This window comes from Ambystoma mexicanum, chromosome 13 (assembly GCF_040938575.1).
Source record: "Ambystoma mexicanum isolate Mex_15411 chromosome 13, UKY_AmexF1_1, whole genome shotgun sequence".
Lineage (NCBI taxonomy): Eukaryota > Metazoa > Chordata > Amphibia > Caudata > Ambystomatidae > Ambystoma > Ambystoma mexicanum.
In genome coordinates this window covers 189,721,556-189,749,517 of record NC_090938.1, presented here as the reverse complement: position 1 = coordinate 189,749,517, position 27,962 = coordinate 189,721,556, and the positions used below count along the sequence as shown (strand labels likewise).

The 27,962-nt window shown below is 47.1% G+C and overlaps 1 protein-coding gene across 1 annotated transcript in view; it reads left to right on the top strand.

The window, feature by feature from the left end:
- Window positions 1-27,001, top strand: part of ARL8A (ARF like GTPase 8A) — a 238,614-nt gene extending 211,613 nt beyond the window's left edge. The window contains exon 7 of the mRNA XM_069633588.1: window positions 22,878-27,001. Within this exon, the coding sequence (XP_069489689.1) occupies window positions 22,878-22,927 (50 nt within the window). The 3' untranslated portion in view covers window positions 22,928-27,001. The remainder of the gene's footprint in view (window positions 1-22,877) is intronic.
- Window positions 27,002-27,962: the final 961 nt, after the last annotated feature.

The window sequence follows — 27,962 nt, the reverse complement described above, 5'->3', positions numbered from 1 at the left end:
ACTGGAAATGGAGAAACCTCCAGCAGAGCTGATCGATGCAGGCAGACATGGCAAAACTGTAGAACAGAGGTGTTGCTGGGGAGGGTATGAGGGGGCTATAGCCCCGGGTCTTTTGGTTGTAGCCCCGGATAGAAGCCCAGGCGCTACAACCAAAAGACTAGCTAGCCCCAGGTCCCGACAGTCTCAACATTAGCGTAGCCCCGGACCTATTCCAGACCTCGCAAAATCCCTGATGTAGAAGTTACAGGGGTGAGATTGTTTGGTACATTCAGTTCATTAAGAGTGGAGAGGCAGTCAAGATGGAAGGTGCCAACTTGTTGTCAGACAGGATTAAGGTTAGAGGAGCCGTATGAGAACTTGTGCGGAGAGTCACAGCAATAGAAGGATGCTAATAAAGGCAGGCATAGTTTGAATTCCTTATGATCTTAGGAGGACTCTGTAACGGGTGCGGCTGCCACGAGGATGAGGTGGCAGACACATACAAAGAGAGTAGTAGCAGATGGAGAGAAATGTTTATCTAAAAGGTACTAGCAATGCTGCCTTAATCACCCCGGGCCCATAACCACTTCCTGTAACGAGCCAGATATTTTCATCAACATTTCTTTAAATGCTCTGGCAAAGATTCGATTTGAACTTCTCATTTAAAAAGCTTGATATTTTGTGACAGAGAGCGGTCGAATGCTGGACGTATCTGGTGATTATTGTGGATATTGGGTATCAAATTAGCAAAACAAAGTGGGTTAACCAAAGAAGAGGAGCATGCCGAGGCTAGAGGTGTGTTAAGCTGGGTATCACGTGAGTGAAGCGTACCTGAAGACTTGGAAGAAGATCTTGACGTGGCAGCCCGACTGACGATGAGCGTATGACGAGAGGAACCAGCCTCTCCGCCACCCAAGGTTTTAACAAGGTGGAAGATGGACCGACTCCCAACGCCACGGGACACACTCTCCTGATTTGCGTGGCGTCAGGACAGTGCAGGCACTGACAGGAGAGGCAGATGTCGAATGTCCAAAGACTGTGAAGTCCGAAGTTGGTGGTAGAGCCGAACAACCGCAACCACTGGAGGAACAAGGATGGCAGGCAGGTGGTAGATCCGACTGGAAGCAGCTGGGAGACTCAATGCCCCAAAGGAAACAGGCGATGGCTCAGGCAGAGTGTGGGAATCAGACCCAAGAACAGGACTGGGAAACCAACCCAGGAACAGGACTGGGAACCCAACCCAGGAACAGGACTGGGAACCCAACCCAGGAACAGGACTGCAAAACCAACCCAGGAACAGGACTGGGAACCCAACCCAGGAACAGGACTGGAAAACCAAGCCAGGAACAGGACTGGGAAACCAACCCAGGAACAGGACTGGGAAACCAACCCAGGCACAAGACTGGAAAGGACTGAGAAGAGGAACCCAGGGAAAACGAAACAGTACCCAAGGGAAGAACTCAGGAACCCAAAAGGATCCCCAAGACCCCAAAGGGAGAAGGACCAGAAAAGCCTCAGGGGCAGGAACTCCAGAGAAGCTGGAGACAGAGCAAGGCCGGAACTGGTAGGTAGCGAAACGAGCGAAAACACGATCAGGGCAAACCGCGTTGAGACGCGACTTGCCCCTGATCGAGGCTCGCTTTATAGGATGGCCGGCACCAGAGAGAGGCTTGAAACGCAAGCCGCCTCGTTACTGGGTGCCGGCACATCCAAAGCGAGGCTCGGAACGCGAGCACTCGCCGTGGAGAGAGCCCAGTCAACTGCGCATGGGCGGGATCGAGACCGTGGTCTCCCGCGCATGCGCAGAGGACTCCCGACGGGAACCCCAGAAGCTCTCCCCATGGCGGATCCCCGCAGGCGGAAGCGCGGGTAGATCCGCCAAGAGAGAGGAGAGCGAGTAGGAGCTGAGGACCCCGGTCTCCAGGTAAGTGGCGTGACACTATGACCCCTCCCAGGAAGACCTGGGGCCCCAGGCTTCCAAGGGAACTTCTCGTAAAAAGCATGCACTAGACGAGGTGCGTGTACATGCTGTTGTGGTTCCCAAGTGCGATCACAAGCTGAATATCCCTTCCAATCCACTAGAAAGTGTAGTACCCCTCTACGATAGCGGGCATCACAAATCTCCTGAACCTCAAATTCGGGGACACCCTGAACTAAAACTGGGGCCGGGCGAAGAGGGGAACGACCAAAGGTGTCATTGACGTGAGGTTTCAGAAGGGAAACATGAAAGACTGGGTGAATATGCCAAGAACGTGGGAGCTCAAGGCGAAAAGCTACGGAGGACAGGCGCTTGGTTATCCTAAATGGGCCGAAATAGCGTGGAGCCAGCTTAACCGGCAAATTGTTAAGTGGCAAATTCCTAGATGATAACCAAACCTTATCCCCCACCTGGAGATCTGGTTCCACACATCGCCTTCTGTCAGCCTGAACCTTCATACGACTCCTTGTAAACTCCAAAGTCTTACGTGCCACTTCATGTTGTCTCTGAATGGAAGACACCAGGTCATCAGCAGACGGAACCGTACAAGCGGGTACAGGATGGAAGGGCATCAGTTTCGGATGCTGGCCAGAAGAACAGTAGAATGGACTGATTCCAGCAGAGCAATGGATGGAATTATTGTACGAAACTTCAGCAAAGTCCAGACACGCCTTCCAGTTGGACTGAGTAGCGTTGGCAAAGCAGCAAAGATACCCCTCTAGGGTCTGATTGGTCCGTTCGGTGAGGCCATTGGTCTGCGGATGATAACCAGAGCTCATGGCCCTGTGAATGCCAAGATGGCTACATACCCTACTCCAGAAAGATGACACAAACTGTGATCCCCGATCAGAAATGATCTTTTCTGGAAGGCCATGTAAGCGGTATACTTCATGCAGGAAGGGTGATGCCATCTGAGAAGCCGTGGGTATCTTGCTAAAGGGAATGAAATGAGCGTATTTCGTAAAGCAGTCAATTACCACCATTATGCAGGTACATCCGTCGGAGGGAGGTAGGTCTACAATAAAGTCTGTGGCTATGGTGTGCCACGGGTACGGTGACAATTCCGTAGGAAGAAGCAGTCCTAGAGGCTTTCTTCTCGGTACTTTCGTCTGGGCACAGACGGGGCAGCTCTCCACATACTTCTTGACGGAACTGGCCCACCCCGGCCACCAGAATTGTTGGGACACTAGTTCTTGCGTAGCTTTAATTCCTCGATGTCCCCCAATCAAAGAGTCATGAAAACCATGTAGTATGCCATCACGGATAGGCCCTACCGGAATGTACAACTTCTTCTGGAAAAACAGCAAACCGTCTCGTTCTGACACCAATGATTGCTGCAGTAGGTTCGCTCGTTCTGGATCCGCTTGGGTAGCATCAAAAATGGCTTGCAGGTGAGGAGACAGTGCCAACAAGAAATGGTGTGGGGAAATCAATGGGGAACTCCCACCAACCTCTCTCTCCACCCTCTCCAGAGAACGAGATAAAGCATCCGCCTTCAGATTGGCGCTACCAGGGATGTAGCTTAAATGGAACTGAAACGGAGAAAAAAAGAAAGCCCATATAGCCTGGCGAGGCGTACGGCACTGTAAGGAACGTAAATACTGCAAGTTCCGGTGATCTGTACGGACCTCTACAGAAAAGCGTGCCCCAAGCAGGAGATGTCTCCATTCTTCAAAAGCCATCTTTATGGCAAGTAATTCCCGCTCAATAACCGCATAGTTCCTTTCACTGGAATTCAATTTACGTGAATAATAGGCTACTGGATGTTCAACAGAGGTCTTAGGATCACACTGCAGAAGGACCGTTCCAATGGCGAAATCGGATGCGTCTACCTCCACAATATAGGGTAATTCGTCCTGAGGGTGACGCAGAATAGGGACGGTGGTGAAAGCCGTCTTCAAGGTGGCAAAGGCTTGTGAAGCTAGAGAATCCCACTTGAAAACAGTCTTGCTGCTGGTCAACCTTGAGAGTGGTGCTGTAGTTTGGGAAAAGTGAGGAATAAAGCGCCTATAAAAATTGGCAAAACCCAAGAAGCGCTGCAGAGACTTTACATCATGTGGCTGCTTCCAATCTAGGACGGCCTGGACCTTCTTGGGATCCATCTCAATACCGGTATGATTGATCACATATCCCAGGAATTCGATGCTGTGTTGATGAAAAGAACATTTCTCCGCCTTGGCAAACAGCTGGTTAGAGGATAAACGGAGAAGGTCTTCACAAACGTGTCTCACATGTTCCTCAAGAGATTTTGAAAAAATCAAAATATCGTCCAAGTAGATCCAAACCGAAATTCCTATTAAATCACTGAAGATGTTATCCATGAATCTCTGGAAGACAGCTGGGGCATTACTTAGACCGAAAGGCATCACCCTGTACTCAAAGTGTCCAAAGGGGTTCTTAATTGCGGTTTTCCATTCGTCCCCATCTTTAATGCGAACCAAATGGTAAGCCCCGCGTAAGTCAAGCTTAGTGAAGATCCGAGCTGTGTGGAGGGTTTCCAGGATGTTACGAATCAAGGGTAAGGGATAGCGGTCCTTTATAGTTATATCGTTCAATTGACAATAGTCTATGCAGGGTCGTAAAGCTCCTTCCTTTTTCTTTATGAAAAATAATGGAAAGCCCGCAGGTGACTTCGAAGGGGCTATATATCCCTTACTTAAACATTCTGATAAGTAGTCTTGTAGCACTTGCCTCTCTTCCTGGGTTAACGCGTACAGCCTTCCATGAGGAATCTCAACGTCTGGCAACAAATCAATTGAACAATCAAAAGAGCGATGTGGGGGCAATGGTATATTTCCTGGTTCTAAGAACACATGTCCAAAAGCGGCATATTCCTGGGGAACATGAGATATGGAACAAAGTCTCGGACTTCTGCCAATTGATTCCAAAAGTGTTGAAGAGACAAGAGTCTGGGTTGGCAGGTTGCAATTCTGGGAACAGAAGGTGGAAGAGAAAGACAAGGTACAAGTTCTCCAGTTAATAACCTGATTGTGGCATTGCAACCATGTTAATCCCAAAACCAACTTGTAGATGGGTGACTTGATCACGTCCAAGGCCAAAGTCTCCAAGTGATCATCAATCTTCAGTACCAGTCCCACGGTATGAAGACGGACGGGTCCAGAGGACAGAGGTGAACCATCGATGACTTCAACCGGTAGGGCTGTCTGTTTGGAGAGCAGGGGTATACCGTTGCTGTTGGCAAATGATTCGTCGATATAATAACCAGAAGCTCCTCTATCCAGCAATCCGTAAACTTCCAGAGTCTTATCAGGCAAAGATATCCTGATTTTCAGGGTCAATAAGACAGCTGGTTGCATGGGGTGAGAAGAGAAACAAGATGCGGAAAGGCCTGAGAGAGAAGCTGGACCAACTCCCCTAACTTAAACAATATCAAAGGCGCGCTAATCAACGCCAGATCACTCCCGGCTCACGCCCTAGAAGTAGCTGACTTGATCCTCAACCTTGACCTCGACTTTATAGCAATCACTGAAACCTGGCTCCACCCAGCTTCAGGTCCTCTTCTCTCCCTCGCTATCCCTCCTGACTACAACATTATCAGACATGACCGTAATTCCATCCAATCTAAAGGAGGTGGCATCGCCATCATCCACAAAAACGCTCTGAACTTCCACATCTCAGCCACACATCACTCCTCCACTCTGGAAGCACTGACAGCTAAACTAGCTCTCACACCCAACCATTCTATCACCTTTCATCTACTCTACCGGCCACCCGGCCCACTATCCACCTTCGCGGAGGACCTCTCCAACATCTTCACATACAACACCAAAGCTATCTCCCAGGTCATGATACTGGGGGATTTCAACTTAGGCCTCCACGACCCCAAGGACACTGCTGCTTCGTCTATTGACAACATCCTCACTAATGCTGGATTCACTCAGTTCCTAAACCAACCTACCCACAACAAGGGCAGAACCCTTGACTGGCTAGCCGCCCTCAACTGTCCCATCAACATCACCTCTAACCAACAGTGCGCCTGGACAGACCACAACTTAATTACATTCAATATTGAGTCCAAACCTATCAGCCTCCCTCACAACATTGCCCCGGCTATGGCCACCCGTAACAAACGCAACATTACCTGCGATAGACTCCTCCCCCTCCTCCTTCCAGCTCTTAATATTCGGGATCCATCATGCTCTGACCCTACGGCCCTGGTCGACACATTCAACCGGGCCATGCTTACAGCCTTAGACACCATTGCACCCTCGAAACTGAGAAAATCTAAACCTCGAGCCCACCTAAACTCTTGGTTTACACCCCATCTCAGAGCACTACGCAAAGAAAAACGAATTGCAGAATCCCACTGGAGAAGCAATCACTCTCTAGCTAACAAATCACGCGTACTCCTGGCCACCCTTAACTACAAGGAAGCTATATTCCAGGCAAAAAAAGACACATATAACAAACGCATCGAGCAAGCCAAATCTAACACCAAAGAATTGTTTAAAATCCTAAAAGAACTTGAAACTCCTGTTACTCCACCTGACACATGTACCAAAGATAGCACCTGGTGCTCCAAAATCCAAGAAGCTCTCCTAGGTAAGATTGCCACTCTCCAAATTAAAATCAACAACAAACAATCTAGCCTTCAATCCAACCCTCTACAGATCCCTATACCTACCATAAACCTCTCTATCACAGACTCTCTGACTCCTTTTAGCTTCTCTCCACTCTCCATTCTCGAAGTGGAAAAGATTATCACTAGCCTTAAACCGTCCAATTGTCAGGGTGACCTTTGTCCTGCACCTATTATTAAGGAAGCTGCTCACGACCTAGCACCTTTCATCACTACGCTCATCAACTCCTCCTTTAGCTCTGGGATTGTACCGGACAATCTTAAGGATGCATGGGTCATCCCGCTTCTGAAAAAACCTACCCTGGATCCCAGCATACCCACAAACTACAGACCAATTACCACTGTACCGTTTTTACTAAAAATCCTTGACCGCGCGGCCTACCTACAAATTCAGGAATACCTTGAATCAAATAAACTTCTGGGACTCAGGCAATCAGGCTTCCGGCCTCGCCATGGCACTGAGACCGCCCTTATTGACTTAAAAACGCAGATCGAAGATCTCAAAGACAAAGGCAAACTGGCGTTATTACTTCTCCTGGACCTCTCTGCTGCTTTTGATCTTGTCAATCACAAAATTCTCTGCCATCACCTCAAATCAGCCGCACACTTCTCAGAAAATGCCGCCACTTGGATCAGATCCTTCCTGAATAATAGATCAATGCGCGTGTTCTCCCCACTTGCGGCCGCACCACCCGCTCCGGTCTCTTGTGGTGTGCCTCAAGGGTCCTGTGTCTCGCCCACGTTATATAACGTGTTTACCAAACCCCTTTTTGATATTTTGGACCATTTGGGCGTCACGTATACCAATTAGGCTGACGACACACAGATACTAATCCCCATCACAGGAGACTACACAACTGACTCCCTTGCCATCAACGCCATCTACCAGGTCATCCAAGCGTGGATGGCCCAACACGGCCTCTGCCTAAATGATGAAAAGACAGAGCTCCTCATTCTTGGTTCACCACAAAAACTCACTAAACTTGACCCTGCCTTCAAGTCTTTCACCATTGATGGGAACACCATCCCGATTGCTAAGGACACGAAAACCCTAGGGATTTACATCGACTCAACCCTATCCTTGACTAGACAATCCAACGCAGTCTCATCTGCAGCAGCGCATACTTGCAAGCTCATCACCGCCTGTCGCCCGTTCCTAACCACTGCCAACTGCGTAACCTTGGCCAGGACCCTTGTACTATCCAAGGTCGACTACTGTAATGCCCTCTATCTAGGTACTAATCTCCGCAACTTAAACAAGCTACAAATTGTCCAAAACAATGCGATCAGAGCGGCCCTTAACATTCCTAGGCGCCAGCATATATCTGACACCAGGCGCAACCTGCACTGGCTCTCTATCCCACAGCGCATCTCCTTGAAGTCCTTGGCTCTCACACACAAATGCCTCCACAACCAAGCCCCTCGTTACCTGGCAAACAGATTCTCTTTCCACAATTCCACCAGACCTCGCAGAGCGGCCCAAGCCAACTGCCTTGACATCCCGCGTTTTAATCTCCAAAGATCTGGTGGAACCAGCTTCCCCATCCTGGCAGCCAAACTTTGGAACTCACTCCCCAATGACCTTAGAGCAGAACCTTCCTTCCTGAAATTCAAATACCTTACCAAAGCTTGGCTATCCGCCCAAGACTGCTAACACCAGCTTACTGCCCTACTTGCACTTTGACCTACTCTGCATCCCTTATTAACTATCCTGTAAATCACTGCCTTATCGATATTCATTTGAATGTATATTTTGTAAATTTTGTAAATCTTCCTGTAATAATCCTGTAATACTCTGTCACATTGCCTTGTCATGCTTTCATCTTGTTGTAACTAAGTTAAGCGCCCGGTTGCCCCTGGGCCTGGTGCGCTATAGAAATAAATAAAATACTAAATACTAAATACTGTTGCTGCCCTTCCATTACGCAACAGGTCTCCTAGTTTTCCGTCTTCTTTTTCTGAGGGCGTAGAGGGCATGAACCCAGATAATGCCCAGCCGCTCCACAATAAAGACATAAGCGCAGGGTTCTTCTTCGTCTCCTTTCTTCTTCAGATAAAGGTCCTCTCATGGCCCCTAATTGCATAGGTTCAGAGCCAGACTCCGGAGAACCAAAAGATCCGACTGGTACGTTAGGCATCTTGGAATGAAACTTCTCGGACCGACGTCTCTCTGCCCTTCGCTCCGTAAGTCTCTGGTCTATCCGGAGCACTTGTTCGATAAGACGTTGGAGGGTCTCGGGCTCGGGAATATGGAGTAACTCGTCCTTGTATTCATCTCTCAATCCTCGATGAAACAAGGTACTTTGTGTTACTTCTGGCCACTGGGAGTCGGTCGCCAGTTGACGGAAACGGCTTATGTAAGTTATTATGTCAGCACTTCCTTGTCTCATGTCCATCAACTGGTTCTGGGCTACGGAAGCCAGGTTTGGGGATTGAAACACCTCCAAGAAAGCCTTTTCAAAGGCCATGAAGTCATTCAAAATTGGACTATTGGTGGCCACCAATGGAGTGGCCCAAGCAAGAGCGTTTCCAGATAGATTCCCCAGGATATATCCAATCTTGGCCTTGTCACTGGTAAAATGAGATGGTCTGAAGAGAAAATGGACTCGGCAATGATTGCAGAATTCTGCTACACGTCGGGGGTCTCCATCGAACTTGATCGGAGTAGTATGTGCCAGTGAACTCTCTCCTTGCGATGCACTCATAGCCCCCTGCGATACCATTTCACGTAAAGTCTGATTTTCCTGACGTAAAGCCGTCATCTCTGCTCGAAGAGCTTGAAGTTCATCTCTGATGTCTTGACCATCTTCCATCTCCAAATCCGAAGGTTGGCGTCTCAATCTGTTAAGCTGGGTATCACGTGAGTGAAGCGTACCTGAAGACTTGGAAGAAGATCTTGACGTGGCACCCAGACTGACGATGAGCGTATGACGCGAGGAACCGGCCTCTCCGCCACCCAAGGTTTTAACAAGGTGGAAGATGGACCGACTCCCAACGCCACGGGACACACTCTCCTGATTTGCGTGGCGTCAGGACAGTGCAGGCACTGACAGGAGAGGCAGATGTCGAATGTCCAAAGACTGTGAAGTCCGAAGTTGGTGGTAGAGCCGAACAACCGCAACCACTGGAGGAACAAGGATGGCAGGCAGGTGGTAGATCCGACTGGAAGCAGCTGAGAGACTCAATGCCCCAAAGGAAACAGGCGATGGCTCAGGCAGAGTGTGGGAACCAGACCCAAGAACAGGACTGGGAACCCAACCCAGGAACAGGACTGGAAAACAAAGCCAGGAACAGGACTGGGAAACCAACCCAGGAACAGGACTGGGAACCCAACCCAGGAACAGGACTGGAAAACCAAGCCAGGAACAGGACTGGGAAACCAACCCAGGAACAGGACTGGGAAACCAACCCAGGCACAGGACTGGAAAGGACTGAGAAGGGGAACCCAGGGAAAACGAAACAGTACCCAAGGGAAGAACTCAGGAACCCAAAAGGATCCCCCAAGACCCCAAAGGGAGAAGGACCAGAAAAGCTGTAGGGGCAGGAACCCAGGGAAGGGTTCAGACAGAAGCTGGAGACAGAGCAAGGCCGGAACTGGTAGGTAGCAAAACGAGCGAAAACACGATCAGGGCAAACCGCGTTGAGACGCGACTTGCCCCTGATCGAGGCTCGCTTTATAGGATGGCCGGCACCCGAGAGAGGCTTGAAACGAAAGCCGCCTCGTTACTGGGTGCCGGCACATCCAAAGCGAGGCTCGGAACGCGAGCACTCGCCGTGGAGAGAGCCCAGTCAACTGCGCATGCGCGGAATCGAGACCTTGGTCTCCCGCGCATGCGCAGAGGACTCCCCACGGGAACCCCAGAAGCTCTCCCCATGGCGGATCCCCGCAGGCGGAAGCGCGGGTAGATCCGCCAAGAGAGAGGAGAGCGAGTAGGAGCTGAGGACCCCGGTCTCCAGGTAAGTGGCGTGACAAGGTGCCATTCCTTCTTTGTTGTCATAACTCCAACTAAGCAATCCCAGTGGAACAGATGTTGGTAGACATGCTAGACTTTCACCTTTCACCATTTCAAAATGGCTGCCTTCTTGACTGAGCAGTCTTGTCTCTACAGCCAGAGTTGCTGTCAGTTGCATCGTGGGTGGAGGCTGAGCAGTGAACACTCCTGAACAATAAGGCACATTACACTCTTCAGCTTCAGTTCACTGCCTCCGCAGGAAACCTGAAGAAAAGCAGTCACTCAAATACTAAGCATATATGACATATGACCGTGTAGGTGTGCTGGACCACACTGGACTCCTTTTCATCATTGTATACATTTGACCATTGTATGCCTGGCTTATTCAGATTGCCTAACTATTATAACAAATGAGCTATCTTCTGAGCAGGTGTCTTTCCGTGGACCTTTTTCCATGAGTACAAAGTTATGCTTTCATAAAATGTGATGTTTGGGCTACAATATTATCATCAGCTCGTCAAATACTTTGGAGGGTACTTCTCTTCAGGTCCACATACTTTTGGTCGTATTGGAATCCCAGCTTTTCTTGGGGATGGGCTTCAGAGGCACTTCATGTGTGGTCTTAGTGCCCGGCTAGTTTTCATGCCGCTTCAGCCGTCTTCTAGAATAAAAGGGCATGATGATGTACCTTAACACAGACTTAGGGCCTGATTCATGGAACGTTTTCCTATGGGATTGCACTATTATAAAACACTTCCATGAATCAGGCCCTTAATGTCACAATGTAGCCTTAAAAGACTTAGGGACTCATCAGGGCCTTGGCATTATCCTGGTGGTGATTGCTCTGGGTTACCGCCAACTCTATTGTTTGCAATTTGTGCCAGATCCCGAGTTGTGGTGGCGCTGTAATTCCCCATTTATTTGGAGTCCATAGCACTCTGTGGGGCTTTTTGACACTATTACCGCTGGCGGTAATAGTGCCGCAAATGGGCAGAAAACTGGAGATTTTCCTCAAACTCAAAGCTGATGAGGCCCTTAGAATCAAGTTACTGCCATTACTTTTCTCTGTATCTCAAGAGCATCTGCCATTACGCCAACAGGATTTCTACTTACACCCATATGATTATTATTATGAATATCATAATTATTATTATTATTGTTGTTTTTATTGTTAGAGACCTTGCTTTGGGAAGAAACAGAGCACTTTGCAATCATAGGAGGGAGAACACAGTACAGGAGAAAAAAGAACTATGGGAGCAGGGTGCAGGTTGCTAACAACGGGTGAGGGAGCGGGCAGGCAATTCGGTTGCAAGGGATCTACAAGCAACCAAGGGAGGGAACAGTGGGGAGAATATCACCCAGTTTCAGGCAGTGCGGAAGGGGCGGGATCGGGACCTAGGTGCTAGGGGGATCGATTCCTTGAAGAGTAGGGTCTTGAGATCTCCCTTCCTTCTTGAACTGTAGAAGTGGGGGGTTGAGTCTGATGTTGACGGGAGGGGGGTCCATAATCTCAGGGTGTAGACAGAGAATACATTACAAGTACATTTCATTGTTACTATTTCTTCAAGTGTTAGTTGTCATGTAGCCAATTGGGCAGCAGAAAGGATCAGGACACCATACACAACAGGTTTATTTATAACAAGCATCTTCAACCTGCCACCTTTACTTACAATGTATGATCATTCTCAGATTAAGGGTTTCCCACACCTTGATTCCTTCAGTCACTACTCTTCGTATCAGTCCTATACCCTTCTTCTCTGTGGTTACTCCCTCCATTGGACTGCTCCTTTAAATTTAGCTTGTTTCTCCTAATAACAATTGGTATAGGACGAATGTCTCAGCATGGCATAGGTAACGTCCAAGGGCATAGCTCCTCATATCCCCAGGCCTGGAGAAGGTTCTTGACCCCTCTCTCTACCAAGGTTCTGATCTTTACCCTTCTTAGTACCTCTCAACGTCTGTTAGGTTTCTGTCCCTCACCGATGATCCAACACATGCTCATTTCTCCTTGCATCTTGGTCCCAACCTCTTCAAATTGGTGGTCTTTCCTCAACCTTGTGCCCTGTGCCCAACTGGCCTGATTGCACCTTCCTGTGCTGGTTAACTATTTACTCCTCCTGCTCTTCTCCATCTTCTGCGTTATCATCCTCTACTGACTCTTCCTTATGTTCACCAGCCCCCTACTTATCTTCTTCTACCACCTATGCTTTGTCTTCACCAACAACATCTATATCATTTTCTTCCCCCCCGTGCCTGCCGGATGTTTGCTGCCCTCCTCCTTATCTTCCTCCATCACCAGGTCATGATGATCGTCAACTCTTCTTTTTCTCCTGACACCTCCTTTTCCTCTTCTCATCTCCAGCGCCTCACTTAGCGCATTGCCTCCATCGCCTTGCAATATCACCTACCTGAACCAGCTGAATGCCACAACCCTCTCTAAACACACAAACTGCGGGTTTGGGATTGCATAGCCAAGCTACCCCTCAGTAGGGTTGCATTCCCTGTGAGGATCTGCACCTGTCATAGAACATTGAAAAGGTGCTGGGTCAATCAGTGCACCTTGCCTCACTGATAGAATTGGGAGAGGTACCAATTCTTTAAATGGCTGATCTGCCCTCTTGGAGCTCATGTTTGTCAATGTGTGTCCTCACTGTCATCAGAAGGGAGCCACACGAGCGGCAATGTGCTGCTTTACTAAACCCTGTTTTTTAAATTGCCAGAAAGTTTGGGAGAAGTGTTCTAGCAGCCCTCACTTCCTCAGTACTGCTGGCATCGGCCCTCATTCCAACACCGGAGGTAACCAATGCCGCTATTAGCACCATGGTTGCTGCCGGTATTGTAACGAGTCCGCCAATGGTAAATGGGGAAATACCGCCCCATTCCAAGGTTGGCGGGGCGGTAATTCCCCATTTACCATTGGCCCTTCCCCATTCCCATTTTTGCCCCATAGGGCTCAATGGGACTGGAGAAGGCAGTAATTATGGGACCGCAAATTGCGGTACCGTAATTACCTCGGAAGTCCCTTTGCGGGTCCCTACTTTAACGGCTGGTCCAGACCAGCATTAAGGTCGGGAGCCGCAAAGGGACCTCGTAATCAGGCATTAAGGGTTTAACAGCGCAGCACCTTTTATGGTGCCGTTAACCCCTTAACTCCAGGGTCGTAATGATCCCCATTGTCTGTGGTCCTACAAGGTCTCACTTTGTGGGCCGTACAGTAAATTTACACAAACATCTGATGCATGTTTGAGCCTGTTATAATTGGTTATTTATAACACGTTAAATACCCAGAGGTTTCTAAGCGCGGACCAAGGGATCCACCCTGTGTTGCTCCGTGTCATCTTGCTGCCAAGGTCAGCGCGTTGCCCCTGAGCTATCCTCCAGAGCCTGAAGGTGAGCCCTCATTAGATTTTGTGAAGGCCCTTTAAATATGTCTCTGGGATATTGATTCTCATGCAGCATTTTACATTTTTCTCAGTGATCTCATGGAATCCTAGACTTTTAGAAGGACAGCATCATTAGTATGCTGCTTCATGAAACCACAGCAGTGTTAGGCACTCAGGTCCTAGGGCCACTGGAAATTGGTGGTTTGCCCACTCTTTACTAAGACAAGGTTTCTCTTTGATATTCATCCCATTGCCCATCATCCTTTAATTTGGGTTTTAACCTGGCCCATTTTGTCACCCTACTAGAATTCTCCAGAACCAGGCATGGGACTTGGTCGCACTTGTTTGGATGCTTCTGGACCAATCAGATCTCACGTGTTCTGCATGTCCAGACAGACCTATATGTCTGAATGCACATCACATACATTATGGCATTCATCCTCAATGAGGCTCAAAGTAGTCCATGTTGATTTCCTCTTAAATGCATTGCCCCACAGACAACATTTTTAGCGTATACATTGGTGATCTTAAATACCTCTCCTAGAAAAGTGTTTTTTTTTATTGTATAGGTACATTACCTTTATGTATGTCTTATAATGAGCTATGTGGATACATAGATTTTCTCTGGTGTCCAATTTTCACAAAGATCAGTCTCAGCTGATGGCTGTCTATTATGTTTTTTGACTATGTTGCCAGCATGCTAGCAGGGACTTTAAACGTTACATTAACTGCACAGCAGTGTTAGCCATTTGTTGCTTTTAACACCTTTGTAGCAAAACATAGGGGGTCATTAGGAGTTTGGAGGTAGCCATGCCGCTATTTGCGGCATGGCTACCTCCAAACTGGGGTCCGGGTTCCCTGAATGGGGACTTACCGGGTCATTCCAACCTTGGAGGACCTGGTATTTCCCCATTCAGGGAACCCATCCCCATTACCATTCGAGCCCCCATAGGGCTCAATGGGAATGGGGAGGGAGCGGGCCCGTTGTTAGCGCCCTGGTCCTTAGCGGGACCCGCTAAGGGACCTCGTAATGCGACGGTAAGGGGTTAATGGCACCGGAATCCTTACCGGCGCCGTTAAATCCCTTACTGCCGACATCGTAATGAGGCCCATAGGGCCTCATTACGAGTTTGGAGGCAGCCATGCCCTTAATAAGGGCATGGCTGCCTCCAAACTCGGGTCTGGGTCCGTGGTCCCTGAATGGGGAAATACCGGGCCATTCCAACCTTGATGGACCTGGTATTTCCCCATTCAGGGAACACATCCCCATTTACATTTCAGCCCCCATACGGCTCAATGGGAATGGGGATGGAGCTAACAGTGGGCCTGTTAATAATGGGCCCGTTGTTAGCTCCCTGGTCCCCTTGCGAGACCCGCAAAGGACGTCTGGTCTGACCAGACGTCCAGAACTGGTCCTGCAAGGGAACCTCGTAATAGGGCGGAATAGGATTAACGGCACTGGCACCTTTGCTGCCGCTGTTAAACCCATTCCGCCTGCCTCATAATGAGGCCCATAGTCTCTGAACTACGCATCGCGTAAGAATATATACAAAATGCAAACAATATGGCATTTATTTTTGGCAAAGCTTACTACTGGATCATTTCCAGTTATGTTCAATCCAAGGGAAGGCTTTGATAGATGCACTCTTTTGCAACAGTACACTGACGTAACTATGCAAAGCCGTTACTCCCAGATTAGCTCAAATCTTTAACACGCATTATTTACTAAATTCTGATGTCTTTGCAGATTCACAATGGGATTGAGCTGTCTTGTGAAATCGCTCTTTATTAACTGCGGTAGTAGGCAGAGCTTACAGTGATTCCTTAAGGGAATACAGGACGAACATTCACACCCTTAGCACCTGAAGGGTCAAGGCCTTATAGGCTAATTACATGTTTGCCGGTCTGGAAATAAGGTGCCGCTGATGACGTATACTGGCACCTTTCGGGACCGGTAAACTACAAGTCTGTCGGTAGGGGTTGTGATCTACTGGCAGGCCTGAGCTGCTGGTAGTTCAGGCCCCGACCAGCAGACAATTGCCGCGATCGCAGGCACCAGTATCACTGGTGCTGGTGATTGCGGCATCCGTATCGCATGGAGTCCTATGGGACTACGTGGGAATGAGGATTTACCAGCGTCTGCGCCACCTGTAATATCCCACTAATATCGGGATATCGGGCGGTAGAGAGGTTACGGTAGTTCCCCGGTATCCCGCCGGAATTACCGACAGGATACTGGGGGAACTCATAATGAGCCGCCTCTTTTAATGTTTTCTACTCAATACGCGCATGAATCAAGAGAAAATCCCATGCTGGAGATGACATGTTACTTGACTGCAACCCTGCTTATCCAGCATGTGTATCTGTCCCAGATTCACATGTGGCGCGTCCTCCCCACACAAGAGTAAAAACATGCATGCATTGATCTTGAGGTGTTACTGCACAGACAATCTGTTTCACAAGTGCCATTTTATTCACTTCCTCCTAATCTTGCACACAGGGTCAACATTTGTTGCAATATTACATAGATTTGTAGGATTCACCAGCAGTTGACAGTAGAGGTAATTGTGATATTGAAACAGTAGCTTCAGCTTTATGTGGTCCAGTATTCTGAGCAGCAGCAAAATGTGGAGAGAAGCTCCTATTAGCCCCCACACCCACCCCACAGCTAAATTAAAATCACCTTTCCCAAACTTACCATCTGCACCTATTTTCTGAAATGATATATTGTAGATGAATTTCATCATGATGCATATTCTGCACTGAAAATGGGCGTGGTTAATATTATGCCATGACATCACTGGGTGCCTAGTAAGCTCATACCATTATTTGCTACAGCAATGTCCACGCAGATCTGTGTGTAACCTTCAGACCACCAATTGCAATCTTAGCATCACCTATACAGATGTGCATTCTTCTTTTGGATGTTGCTAGCTCTCTTGCAAACTTTGTAAAGTACCCACCCACTACATGTGCTTTGCATTCAATGCTACATCTATTGGTATTAGCATCTGTCCGTACACCTTAGTCACACAGATGCAGCCGTGCAGGCTTTAAGTACTTAATATTCTCGTCATTCCTAGTTATCTCTCTGGCTTGGGGCATCTTCCACTCGCAGCGTACTCTTCTTGCTCTGATGTTGCTCCTGCTTGCACACTCTTTGCCACAGTGTGTACCGCCCTACCATAGCCCATCATGGCGGTCCATCACTCTGTGGCACACTTCATTGCCGTTTCCAAGACATTCTACCACATCAACCCCTTTTTTGCATGACATACCCTAGATACCTATCTCTGCCAGGATTTTGCATCAAAATAGACTCTATTACATTCAAGGAAACCCCCGACTGAGGTCCTACCTACTTTGTTACCAAATGTACACCTCTGGTTGCACTTGCTCCCCCAGTAGCCAGACCATCTCTTGGCTTGATATAAAACTGCAATGCTTGGAGAGGACCAGCAAACAGTCCTTCCCCAGCATTCTGGCACACATGGAGAAGACCAAGAAGCAGTCCTTCCCCTGCTTTGCTCCAGCATACTGGCATGCATGTAGATAGCCAGTAAATAGTCCTTCCCTGCTTTGCTCCAGCATACTCGTATGCCTTAGAAAGCCAGTAAATAGTCCTTCCCTGCTTTGCTCCAGCATACTCGTATGCATGTAGAAAGCCAGTAAATATTCCTTCCCTGCTTTGCTCCAGCATACTCGTATGCATGTAGAAAGCCAGTAAATAGTCCTTCCCTGCTTTGCTCCAGCATACTCGTATGCATGTAGAAAGCCAGTAAATAGTCCTTCCCTGCTTTGCTCCAGCATACTCGTATGTATGTAGAAAGCCAGTAAATAGTCCTTCCCTGCTTAGCTCCAGCATACTGGCACGCATGGAGAAGCCAGGAAGCAGTCCTTCTCCTGCTTTGCTCCAGCATTCTGGCATGCATGTGGATAGCCAGGAAACAGCCATTCCCTGCTTTTCTCCAGTGTACAGATATGCATGAAGAAGACCAGGAAGCATTCCTTCTCATGCTTTGCTCCAGCATACTGGCATGCATATAGAAAGCCATGAAACAGTCCTGCTCCTGTGTTGCTCCAGCATACAGGTATGTATGGTGAAGACCAGGAAGCATTCCTTCTCATGCTTTGCTCCAGCATACTGGCATGCATGTAAAAAATCCATTAAACAGTCCTTCCCATAATTAGCTCCACTATACTGGCATGCATGGAGAAGACCAGGAAACAGTCCTTCTCCTGCTTTGCTCTAGCAAACTGACATGCATGGAGAAAGCCAGGAAACAGTAAATCTTATGCTTAGCTCCAGCATACTGACATGCATGTAGAAAGGCATTAACAGTCCTTCCCTTGATTTGCTCCAGCATAGTGGCATGAATGTAGAAAGCCAGGAAACAAGCCTTCCCCTGCTTTGCTTCAGCATACATGTATGCACAGTCCTTCTCATGTTTTCCTCCAGCATGCTGGTAGCCTGGTATCCATGTAGAAGGCCAGGAAACAGTCGTTCCCCTGCTTTGCTCCAGCATACTGGCATGCGCGTAGAAGGCCAGGAAACAGTTGTTCCCCTGCTTTGCTTCAGCATACTGGCATGCACGTAGAAGTCCAGGAAACAGTCATTCTCATGCTTTGCTACGTACAAAGCCAGGAATTGGTCCTTCCCCTGCTTTGCTCCAGCATACTGGTATGCATGTAGAAAGCCAGGAAACAGTCCTTCCCTGCTTTGCTCCAGCATACTGGCACACATGTAGAAGCCAAGGAAGCATTCCTTCCCTGCTTTGCTCCAGCATACTAGCACGCATGGAGAAGGCAAGAAGCAGTCCTTCTCCTGCTTTGCTCCAGCATTCTGGCATGCATGTGGAAAGCCAGGAAACAGTCATTTCCTTCTTTGCTCCAGCATGCTGCCATGCATGGAGATGACCAGGGAGCAGTCCTTCTCCTGCTTTGCTCCAGCATACTGGTATGTGTGTAGAAGGCCAATAAGCAGTCCTTACACTGCTTTACTCTGATATACTGGTATGCATGTAAAGAGCAAGGAAACAGTCCTCCTCCTGCTTTGCTCGAGCATACTGATACACATGTAGAAGGCCAGGATACTGTCCTCTCCCTGCTTTGCTCTAGCATACTGGCATTCACATAGAAGGACAGGAAACAGTCCTTCCCATGCGTTGCTATGTAGAGAGACAGGAAACAGTCATTCTCCTGCTTTACTGCAGCATACTCGTATGCTTGTAGAGAGCCAGAAAACAGTCCTTCCCTGCTTTGCTCCAGCATACTGGCACACATGGAGAAGCCAGGAAGCAGTCCTTCTCCTGCTCTGCTGCTCCAGCATACTGGTATGCATGGAGAAGACCAGGAAGCAGTCCTTCCCCTGCTCTGCTGCTCCAACATACTGGTAAGCATGGAGAAGACCAGGAAGCAGTCCTTCCCCTGCTTTGCTCCAGCATACTGGTATGCATGGAGAAGACCAAGAAGCAGTCCTTCCCCTGCTTTGCTCCAATATACTGATATGCATGGAGAAGACCAAGAAGCAGTCCTTCCCCTGCTTTGCTCCAGCATACTCGTATGCCTGTAGAAAGCCAGGAAACAGTCCTTCCCTGCTTTGCTCCAGCATACTGGCACGCATGGAGAAGCCAGGACGCTGTCCTTCTCATGCTTTGCTCCAGCATTCTGGCATGCATGTGGATAGCCATGAAACAGTCATTCCCTGCTTTTTCTCCAGTGTACAGATATGCTGGAAGCATTTGTTCTCATGCTTTGCTCCAGCATAGTGGCATGCATATAGAAAGCCAGGAAACAGTCCTGCTCCCATGTTGCTCCAGCATACAGGTATGCATGGTGAAGACCAAGAAGCATTCCTTCTCATGCTTTGCTCCAGCATACTGGCATGCATGTAGAAATCCATTAAACAGTCCTTCCCATAATTAGCTCCACCATACTGGCATGCATGGAGAAGACCAGGAAACAGTCCTTCTCCTGCTTTGCTCTAGCAAACTGGCATGAATGTAGAAAGCCAGGAAAAAATCCTTCCCCTGCGTTGCTCCAGCATACAGGTATGTACAGTCCTTCCCCTGCTTTGCTCCAGCATACAGGTATGCATGGAGAAGACCAGGAAGCAGTCTTTCTCATGCTTTCCTCCAGCATGCTGATATCTATGTGGAAGGCCAGGAAACGGTCCTTCCCCTGCTTTGCTCCAGCATACTGGCATGCACGTAGAAGGCCAGGAAACAGTCATTCTCATGCTTTGCTACGTACAAAGCCAGGAATTAGTCTTTACCCTACTTTGCTCCAGCATAGTGGCACACATTTAGAAAGCCAGGAAACAGTCCTTCCCCAGATATGCTCCAGCATACTGGCATGCATGGAGAAGACCAAGAAGCAGTCCTTCCCCTGCTTTGCTCCAGCATACTGGTATGCATGGAAAAGACCAGGAAGCAGTCCTTCCCCTGCTTTGCTCCAGAATACTGGTATGCATGTAGAAAGCCAGGAAACAGTCCTTCCTTGCTTTGCTCCACAATACTGGCAAGCATGGAGAAGCCAGGAAGCAGTCCTTCCCCTGCTTTGCTCCAGCATACTGGTTTGCATATAGAAATCCAGGAAACAGTCCTTCCCTGCTTTGCTCCAGCATACTGGCACACATGGAGAAGCCAGGAAGCAGTCCTTCTCCTGCTTTGCTCCAGCATTGTGGAATGCATGTGGAAAGACAGGAAACAGTCATTCCCTGCTTTGCTCCAGTGGACAGATCTGCATGGAGAAGACCAGGAAGCAGTCCTTCCTCTACTCTTATCCAGCATACTGGTATGCATGTAGAAGGCCAGGAAACAGTTTTTCCCCTGCTTTGCTCCAGCATACTGCCATGCATGGAGATGACCAGGGAGCAGTCCTTCTTCTGCTTTGCTCCAGCATACTGGTATGTGTGTAGAAGGCCAATAAGCAGTCCTTACACTGCTTTGCTCTGACATACTGGTACACATGTAGAAGGCCAGGATACCGTCCTCTCTGTGCTTTGCTCTAGCATACTGGCATTCACATAGAAGGCCAGGAAACAGTCCCATGCGTTGCTATGTAGAGAGCCAGGAAACAGTCCTTCTCCTGCTTTGCTGCAGCATACTGGTATGCGTGTAGAAAGCCAGGAAACAGTCCTTTCCCTGCTTTGATCACGCATACTGGCATGCATGGAGAATACCATCTCCTGGTTTGCTCCAGCATACTAGCCTGCCTGGAGAAGACCAGCATGCAGTACTTCTCCTTCTTTGCTCCAGCATACTGGCATGCATGTAGAAAGCAAGGAAACGACCCTTCTCCTGCTTTGCTCCAGCATACAGGTATGCATGAAGATGACCAGGAAGCAGTCATTCACATGCTTTGCTCCAGCAAACTGGCATGCATGTAGAAGGCCAGGATACGGTAATTCTCCTGCTTTGCTCTAGTATACTGGTATGCTTATAGAAAGCCAGGCAACTGACCTTCCCCTGCTTTGCTCCAACATACTGGCATGCATGGAGAATACCATCTCCTGGTTTGCTCCAGCATACTAGCCTGCCTGGAGAAGACCAGGGAGTAGTACGTCTCCTTCTTTGCTCCAGCATACTGGTATGCATTCAGAATCCAGGAAACAGTCCTCCTACTTTGCTGCAGCATATTGGCATGCATGTAGAAGATCAGGAAGTTGTTCTTCTCACGCTTTACTCAAGCATACTGGCATGAATGCAGAAGGCCAGGAAACATTTCTTCCCCTGCTTTTCTCAGGCATACTGGTATGCATGGACTTTGCTCCAGCATACTGGTATGCATTCAGAAGGCCAGGAAACAGTCCTTTTCCTGCTTTGTTGCAGCATACTGACATGCATGGAGAAGACCAGGAAACCACCCTTCTCCTGCTTTGCTCCAGCATACTGGTATGCATGGAGAAGACCAAGCAGCAGGCCATCCTCTGCTTTGCTCCAGCATACTGGTATGCATGGAGAAGACCAGGAAGCAGTCCTTCTCTTGCTTTGCTCCAGTGTACTGCTATGCTTGGAGAACACCAGCAAACAATCCTTCCCCTGCTTTGCTCAGGTATACCGGCATGTATGACGAAAACCACTAAACATCCTTGTCCTGGTTTCCTCCAGCATACTGGTATGCATGGAGAAGACCAGGAAGCAGTCCTTCTCCTGCTTTGCACCAGCATACTGGCGTGCATGGCTAGGACCAGGAAACAGTCCTTCTCCTACTTTGCTTCATCATACTGGTATGCATGGAGACGACCAGGAAGCAGTCGTCCACTTTTGTTGATCCAGCATACTGGAATAGCATTCTGGATGTTTTCAGTACTGGTCCAATGCTTTCTATTCAGAAAAGCACTTAAGACTCTGCATTTTAGGGCATTTCAAGGTGTGCCTTAGCATACGCTGTCCCCGGATTACCACTGCTCCGGCTCGTTAATATCATAGTGAACCAAATTAACATGTGTTTCCCTAAGACAATGGCATAATAATCCCACATGCTAAGTAAATCATCACACATGTCCAGCTAAAATCTTTGGTAAATCATTGAAAAAAAGGCAGATATCCCTATCTGAAAGGAGTAGTGTACATGTACTAAAATGTATTTATGTACAGCCTACAACAACAGTAATATCAAAAGACACACCGGAGCCTCAGGAACGTAAAATGCCTCCTTCACTTGACTGTCGTGTGGCAGTAAACAGGGGTCGGAAGGTACTCGCTAATATATTTAAATTGAACCTGCGATTTCTCCATGATTATGGCCCTTCTTTTGGATGTATAATTGTATCAATAATTCACCCAAGAGCTCGAGAACCATTAGCAGGGAGCTGCTGGGCCATCGTGTCAAAGAATGTGATCATTTAATTGGCAGAAGACATTCATGAGATCTAATAAATCTCTTTTAGGCACATAGTGATCAATGCTAATACATTTGCCTATTTATATGTAAGTCAATATTACATTGGTTTAATTCCTTTTGCCTTCTTCCCATTTCAGACATCACCCTACAGTGGCTCATCCAGCACTCAAAATCCCGGAGAAGCTGAGGAGCTTTCCAATTGGTCACTGTTCACACGACTTGTCCCCAGGAGAAGACGAAGAAACGATCCTCGCTGTCTCACTTATTCTCCTTTCTGTCTTTCTATCTCTCTCTATCTCTCTCCCTCTGTTCTCCCCCTCCATCTCCCTTTCTCACTCTAGCTCTCTACCTAGCCACCTGCCACTCATTCTCTCTAGATTGCTATTTTCAGGGAACTCATCTTGCCTGTTTCATCTGGAGTTTAAGCTCCTGTTTTTATTGTAAAGATATACCATATGCCTACTCTTCCCTTTCATTCCTTCCTTCTATCTTTTTTGCATTGTTCAGTTGTCGTTGGATGTATATATATAAATGTATATATATTTTAATTTTTTATTTAAGATAAGAAAACGATCAAGCTCGCACTAAAATGACTGGAACATACACAACACATTCTGGGCTATTCCTAATGTACCAATGTTGGACATGGGGGACGGATATAGGAGGGCAGAATATGCTTCAGCTGCACCCCCTCCATTTTTGTTACGACAAGCATGAATACCCACATACAGTATTTGGAAGATTCTTTCAGCTGGGCATTAATGCCGCATTATATGGAAGCGGTGGACATGACGTTGTAGAGCTGGTTTTATAAACCTTTGTCGCACACAATGATCTTAGATTGAAAGGAGCAGATATTGAACTGTTGCACATTCAGGGAATGACTATATCCCAAACCATGAGTATTCTTGCAAGACCCCCTAAAGCAGGGTTGTCCAACTCCAGGCCTTGTGGGCCGGATCCATGTCGGGTTTTAGGTATACCTCTCATTAATAGTCATGTGATAGATTTGTATACATTTATTCTAAATGTATGCACATTTTTCCTCATGAATATTTATGAGGGATATCCTGATAACCCATCAGGATCCCAGCCCTCGAGGCCTGGAGTTGGACAATCCTGCCCTAATGGATTGTGTTTATTGTACAGGGACATGATTGTCACTGTAAGAAACATCTCAATGATAGAAAAATAGACAAATATCAAGTAGCTCTCTAGTACACCTCAAGCAAGTTCTATGATGTGAAGTTCCACTATAAGCAACAGGGGTTTCTACAGTTCTGGGGTAAGACAGTCGAACATCACTGCTTCCTAGAGCAGCAGAAATCCTGCATCAGCCCATATAAAGATTGTCTAGTTAAATGCAGGCACACCAAATACCAAATTACCTCTTGCGGACAAACACTTCAACAGAAAAAGAAAACGTGCACCATTCATCAGTGAATAGTTTTATAAAGTGGAGCAGTTGGTGACCAAAAAATGGTAGCACACTTTTCTGTTGCATTGGTTTATCTTCCGACTGATCTCCCTAAATAGGTACTAAGCTGACTTAAGCAGCTGTGCCCTGAGTGAAACATCTCACTCACCTTAGCTAGTGAATGGGTGCCTACTTCATATTTGCAACTGGGATCTGCAACCTTTGGCTCTTCAGATGTTTTGGAGTATAATCTCCCATCCAATGCCAACATATTCAATGGGGAGGGATCATCGGAGTCTTGTCTCAAAATATCAGGAGGGCCACAGGGTGCAGAGCACTGTATAATATTCTGTTTATTTTGGACGGATATGCATTCTGCTTTGCATCAACTATTGTACACACTGGAAGGCCATTTAATTTAGGCTTGGAACTTGGTCATTTCATTAGAGTATCATGGTTAAAAATCAAACTGTGCCCTGAGACAGCCTTTAAAATTTCTTTATCGTGAACAAGGAGAAACAGAGCTAAATGTGTCAGTGCTTCCAGGATGTATTGGCTTTTGAAGAGATTGGAGTTTGCTGTTGTATCATGTTTATTTATTTTCAACATGAAACAATGAAAATTAGGCAAACTAATATTTTTAGAATGTTGCTCCTGAGCAGAGGATATTATGCAAGACCTCATGTTTCCTCTAACTCACAATAGAAAGATACAGATTAATTTATACCCAATACACGACATACAGCCTCATTTTCTGAGAGGCTGAACTTTCTTGCATGAGACCATCAATGTTAGCACTTACATGGTGCGGCATCTCCTGCATGCAATTGTAAAAGTCCTCGAGGTGGCGTGGACCAGGAAAGTGTGAATGTGAGGCAAACTCTCTCTCTACTATTTTACCCTCCTTCTCATGAAAAAGTTAATGCTGTCTACAAATCTGTTTTGATGGTGGCGTTCACTAATGAATTCCTATTCAATCTTTCTGGTTTTAACCAGGTGCAAAACAGAGGCTGATTCCATAGGAATCCATATATTTTGCACCTACGTGAAAATCGAATTCTGTCAAATACGAAGTGCTCCGTGCCCCTCCTCCACCTTGTGTCAGCAGGAAAATAAGACGGAGTGGGAAATGGAGGTGGACATGCATTTTGCCTCTCATATACCTCATTATTTCCGCCCCATTTAAAATAGGGTCTAAGTGTCCAATCTTAAGTCATCTTAGAGGCATATTCACCATCTGAATCAATTGAAACACATGTGGTCTTTGAAAGATAGTCAACACCTGATACTTCATCACCAGAAACCTAAAGAGCTGAGCTATAAGGCTAATGAATGGCAATGTGTGTCGAAAGTGAAAAAGACAATGGCCTCATGGCAAGGTTGGAGGTAGTCTTTCTTGTCAGTAAAACCGGCAAGGCTACCTCCAAACTTGCAAGAAAGTCTAGCACCCGTGAATGGGCAATTACCAGGGTATTCCGGCCCCGCCGGACCCAGTAATTGCCCTTTCGCGGGTGCTGGAATCGGGTGATCCCCATTCCCTTTGAGCCCTTTAGGGCTCAATGGGAATGGGGATGCCTGTAGCACCGGCACAGTTCATTACCGTGCCGGTGCTACAGGCAAGCTATGCTCGCGGGTGCCTTTCATTCCGCCAGGTCAGACCTGGTGGAATAAAAGGCACCCGCAAGCACAACTGGGAGTCTGCCGGTCCGGATACAATGGTACCGGCAAGCTTACTGGTACCGGTGTATCCAGACCGGCAAGTTCGTAATGAGGCCCATTATTTTTGTTATTGATACAGGCTGCCAGAGTTCAAACAGTATTTTTTGGGGGGAGAAAAAAGTTGTGGTGAGTTGTTTTATGCAGCTGATAACATCACATGAGTAGCCAGAGTAAACCCATGTATGCGTGCACAGGAGAGCGCATTAGCAAGTCAAGCTTAACAGTAGCGAATCAAGTTCTGAGGCAAGTGAAAATAAATATAAAAATCTGTCGTTGTCCAACTTTTTAAAGTGGGTATTTAGGTGAACTTCAGCAGGCGATTGTGTGTAATAAGTGTATGGGCTCCAGGTCAGACTTGTTTGATTGCTGGTCACCTCTGACGTAGTGCATGACTGGGTCTAAAAGCGAAGCGAGCAGCACTTTGGGACCAGCACTGAACCCTACATGCTTAGGATCAGCCAGCTTTCCTCTTCTAAGTCGTTCAGTGATTTGGCTCGACAATAAAATGGCGGAACAGTGTGCTGGGCATAGAGTCCCATAGACAAACTCCTTGGCAGCCTCCGTCATAGGCTCTCTTGTTCTATAACGCTAGCATTGCAATTGATTGGGCGTACTTGCACATTCTCTGGAAGATGCTTTGTAGGGATGCATGTGACTTTTCAAGGCAAATACAAATGCCACCGAAAGAAACACAACATGGGACCTCTAAATTCTAGAGTAGTAACGATGTGTACAGGCTTAGCAGTATCTGCACTTTTTAAGATGAAAACCTACGTTTGACCTTCGATTGCAAACCGGCCATGTCCTGATACATTTTTGTCTTGTTGAAAGCTCATCTGTTGCTTATTACTGAAGAACCCCTATTTAACTATGGTACGCAGCTTGTGACAGTTTAAGTCATAACATGGAAATGCAGCATTTTTTCTCTTTTTTTTTTTGCAGAGTTGCACAACGAGATATTTTCTATGATTTTTTTTATTATTTCGAAAAAACTGTAATGTGGCGTCTTTTTTAATTTTGGTCTGCTCATACTTTATTCTGTTGTTGGGAGATGATTCTTGTAGCGGTATTATTATTAATGACAATTATGAATATTGCCTCCTAATAAAATAACAGTTTTGTGTTCGTGTGGTTGTCATTTCTGCTAGCATTATTTCGATGTGGTTACAATGGTACCTCTTGGTATCTTTGCAAATGACTCCAGGGTCTTTGGTCTGTTTCTCAAATAAAACAGGAAACATTTTCATTGACAGTCAGACATGTTCATACTAAGTTGAACATCACAATTCTATTACTACCTCATGGGAACCTGCAGAACCTAGTAAGGAAAAAGTAAAACTGCTCCTAAATCCCCTTAAGTGCCAAGGGCGAGTATGCATAGAATTGCATAAGAGCCTGGCAGTTAAGGGCAAACCTCTGCTTACCAAGTACCAACATGTGTGTGGCCCCCTATCTGAGTGCCTTCTTTTCTTTCAGATGAAGTGGCCTTGAACCTGATTATTTCTTGGCTGTAAAGTGTACAGTGATGGGCTTGTTCTTTGCTTTGACCCAAAAAGTCCCATATTTATTTGTATTATTATTATTTTCATTGAACTGGGCAATAGATCAATGTATTCCAGCATAGTCAGACTTTGGGGCAGGTATCCATTGCAAGCTACGGTTCGAGGCGGCTGGTTCTCACAAGCCTTTGTGCCACTTGTTTCGGTAAATGTATCCTTTGCCTGTGCTCTGAGGCCTCTGGGCGTGTGGCGCTTTATAAAAATGAGCATAAATAAATGAGCATAAATAAATACAAGATCTCTCTAGGCTCCTTGGGGAATCATATTCTACACTTTGCAAGAAGGAGAGAGGATTTCTTCTTCAGTAGCCAGTAAGTGAAATGACAGCCAGCAGGATGAGGTAAGCTGGACTTGATTAAAAAGTATACTTTTGTATTTTGTATTCAGCATGTCACATTATTCCCATCTAGATATATCTGTATCGATATGTTGTCCTTTTTTACTAAGTGGGAACTGCTAATCTAACATCGCCTACAGTCGAACCCCACAATTCTGTAACAGAAAACAAGCTGTGTGTGAACTGAAAT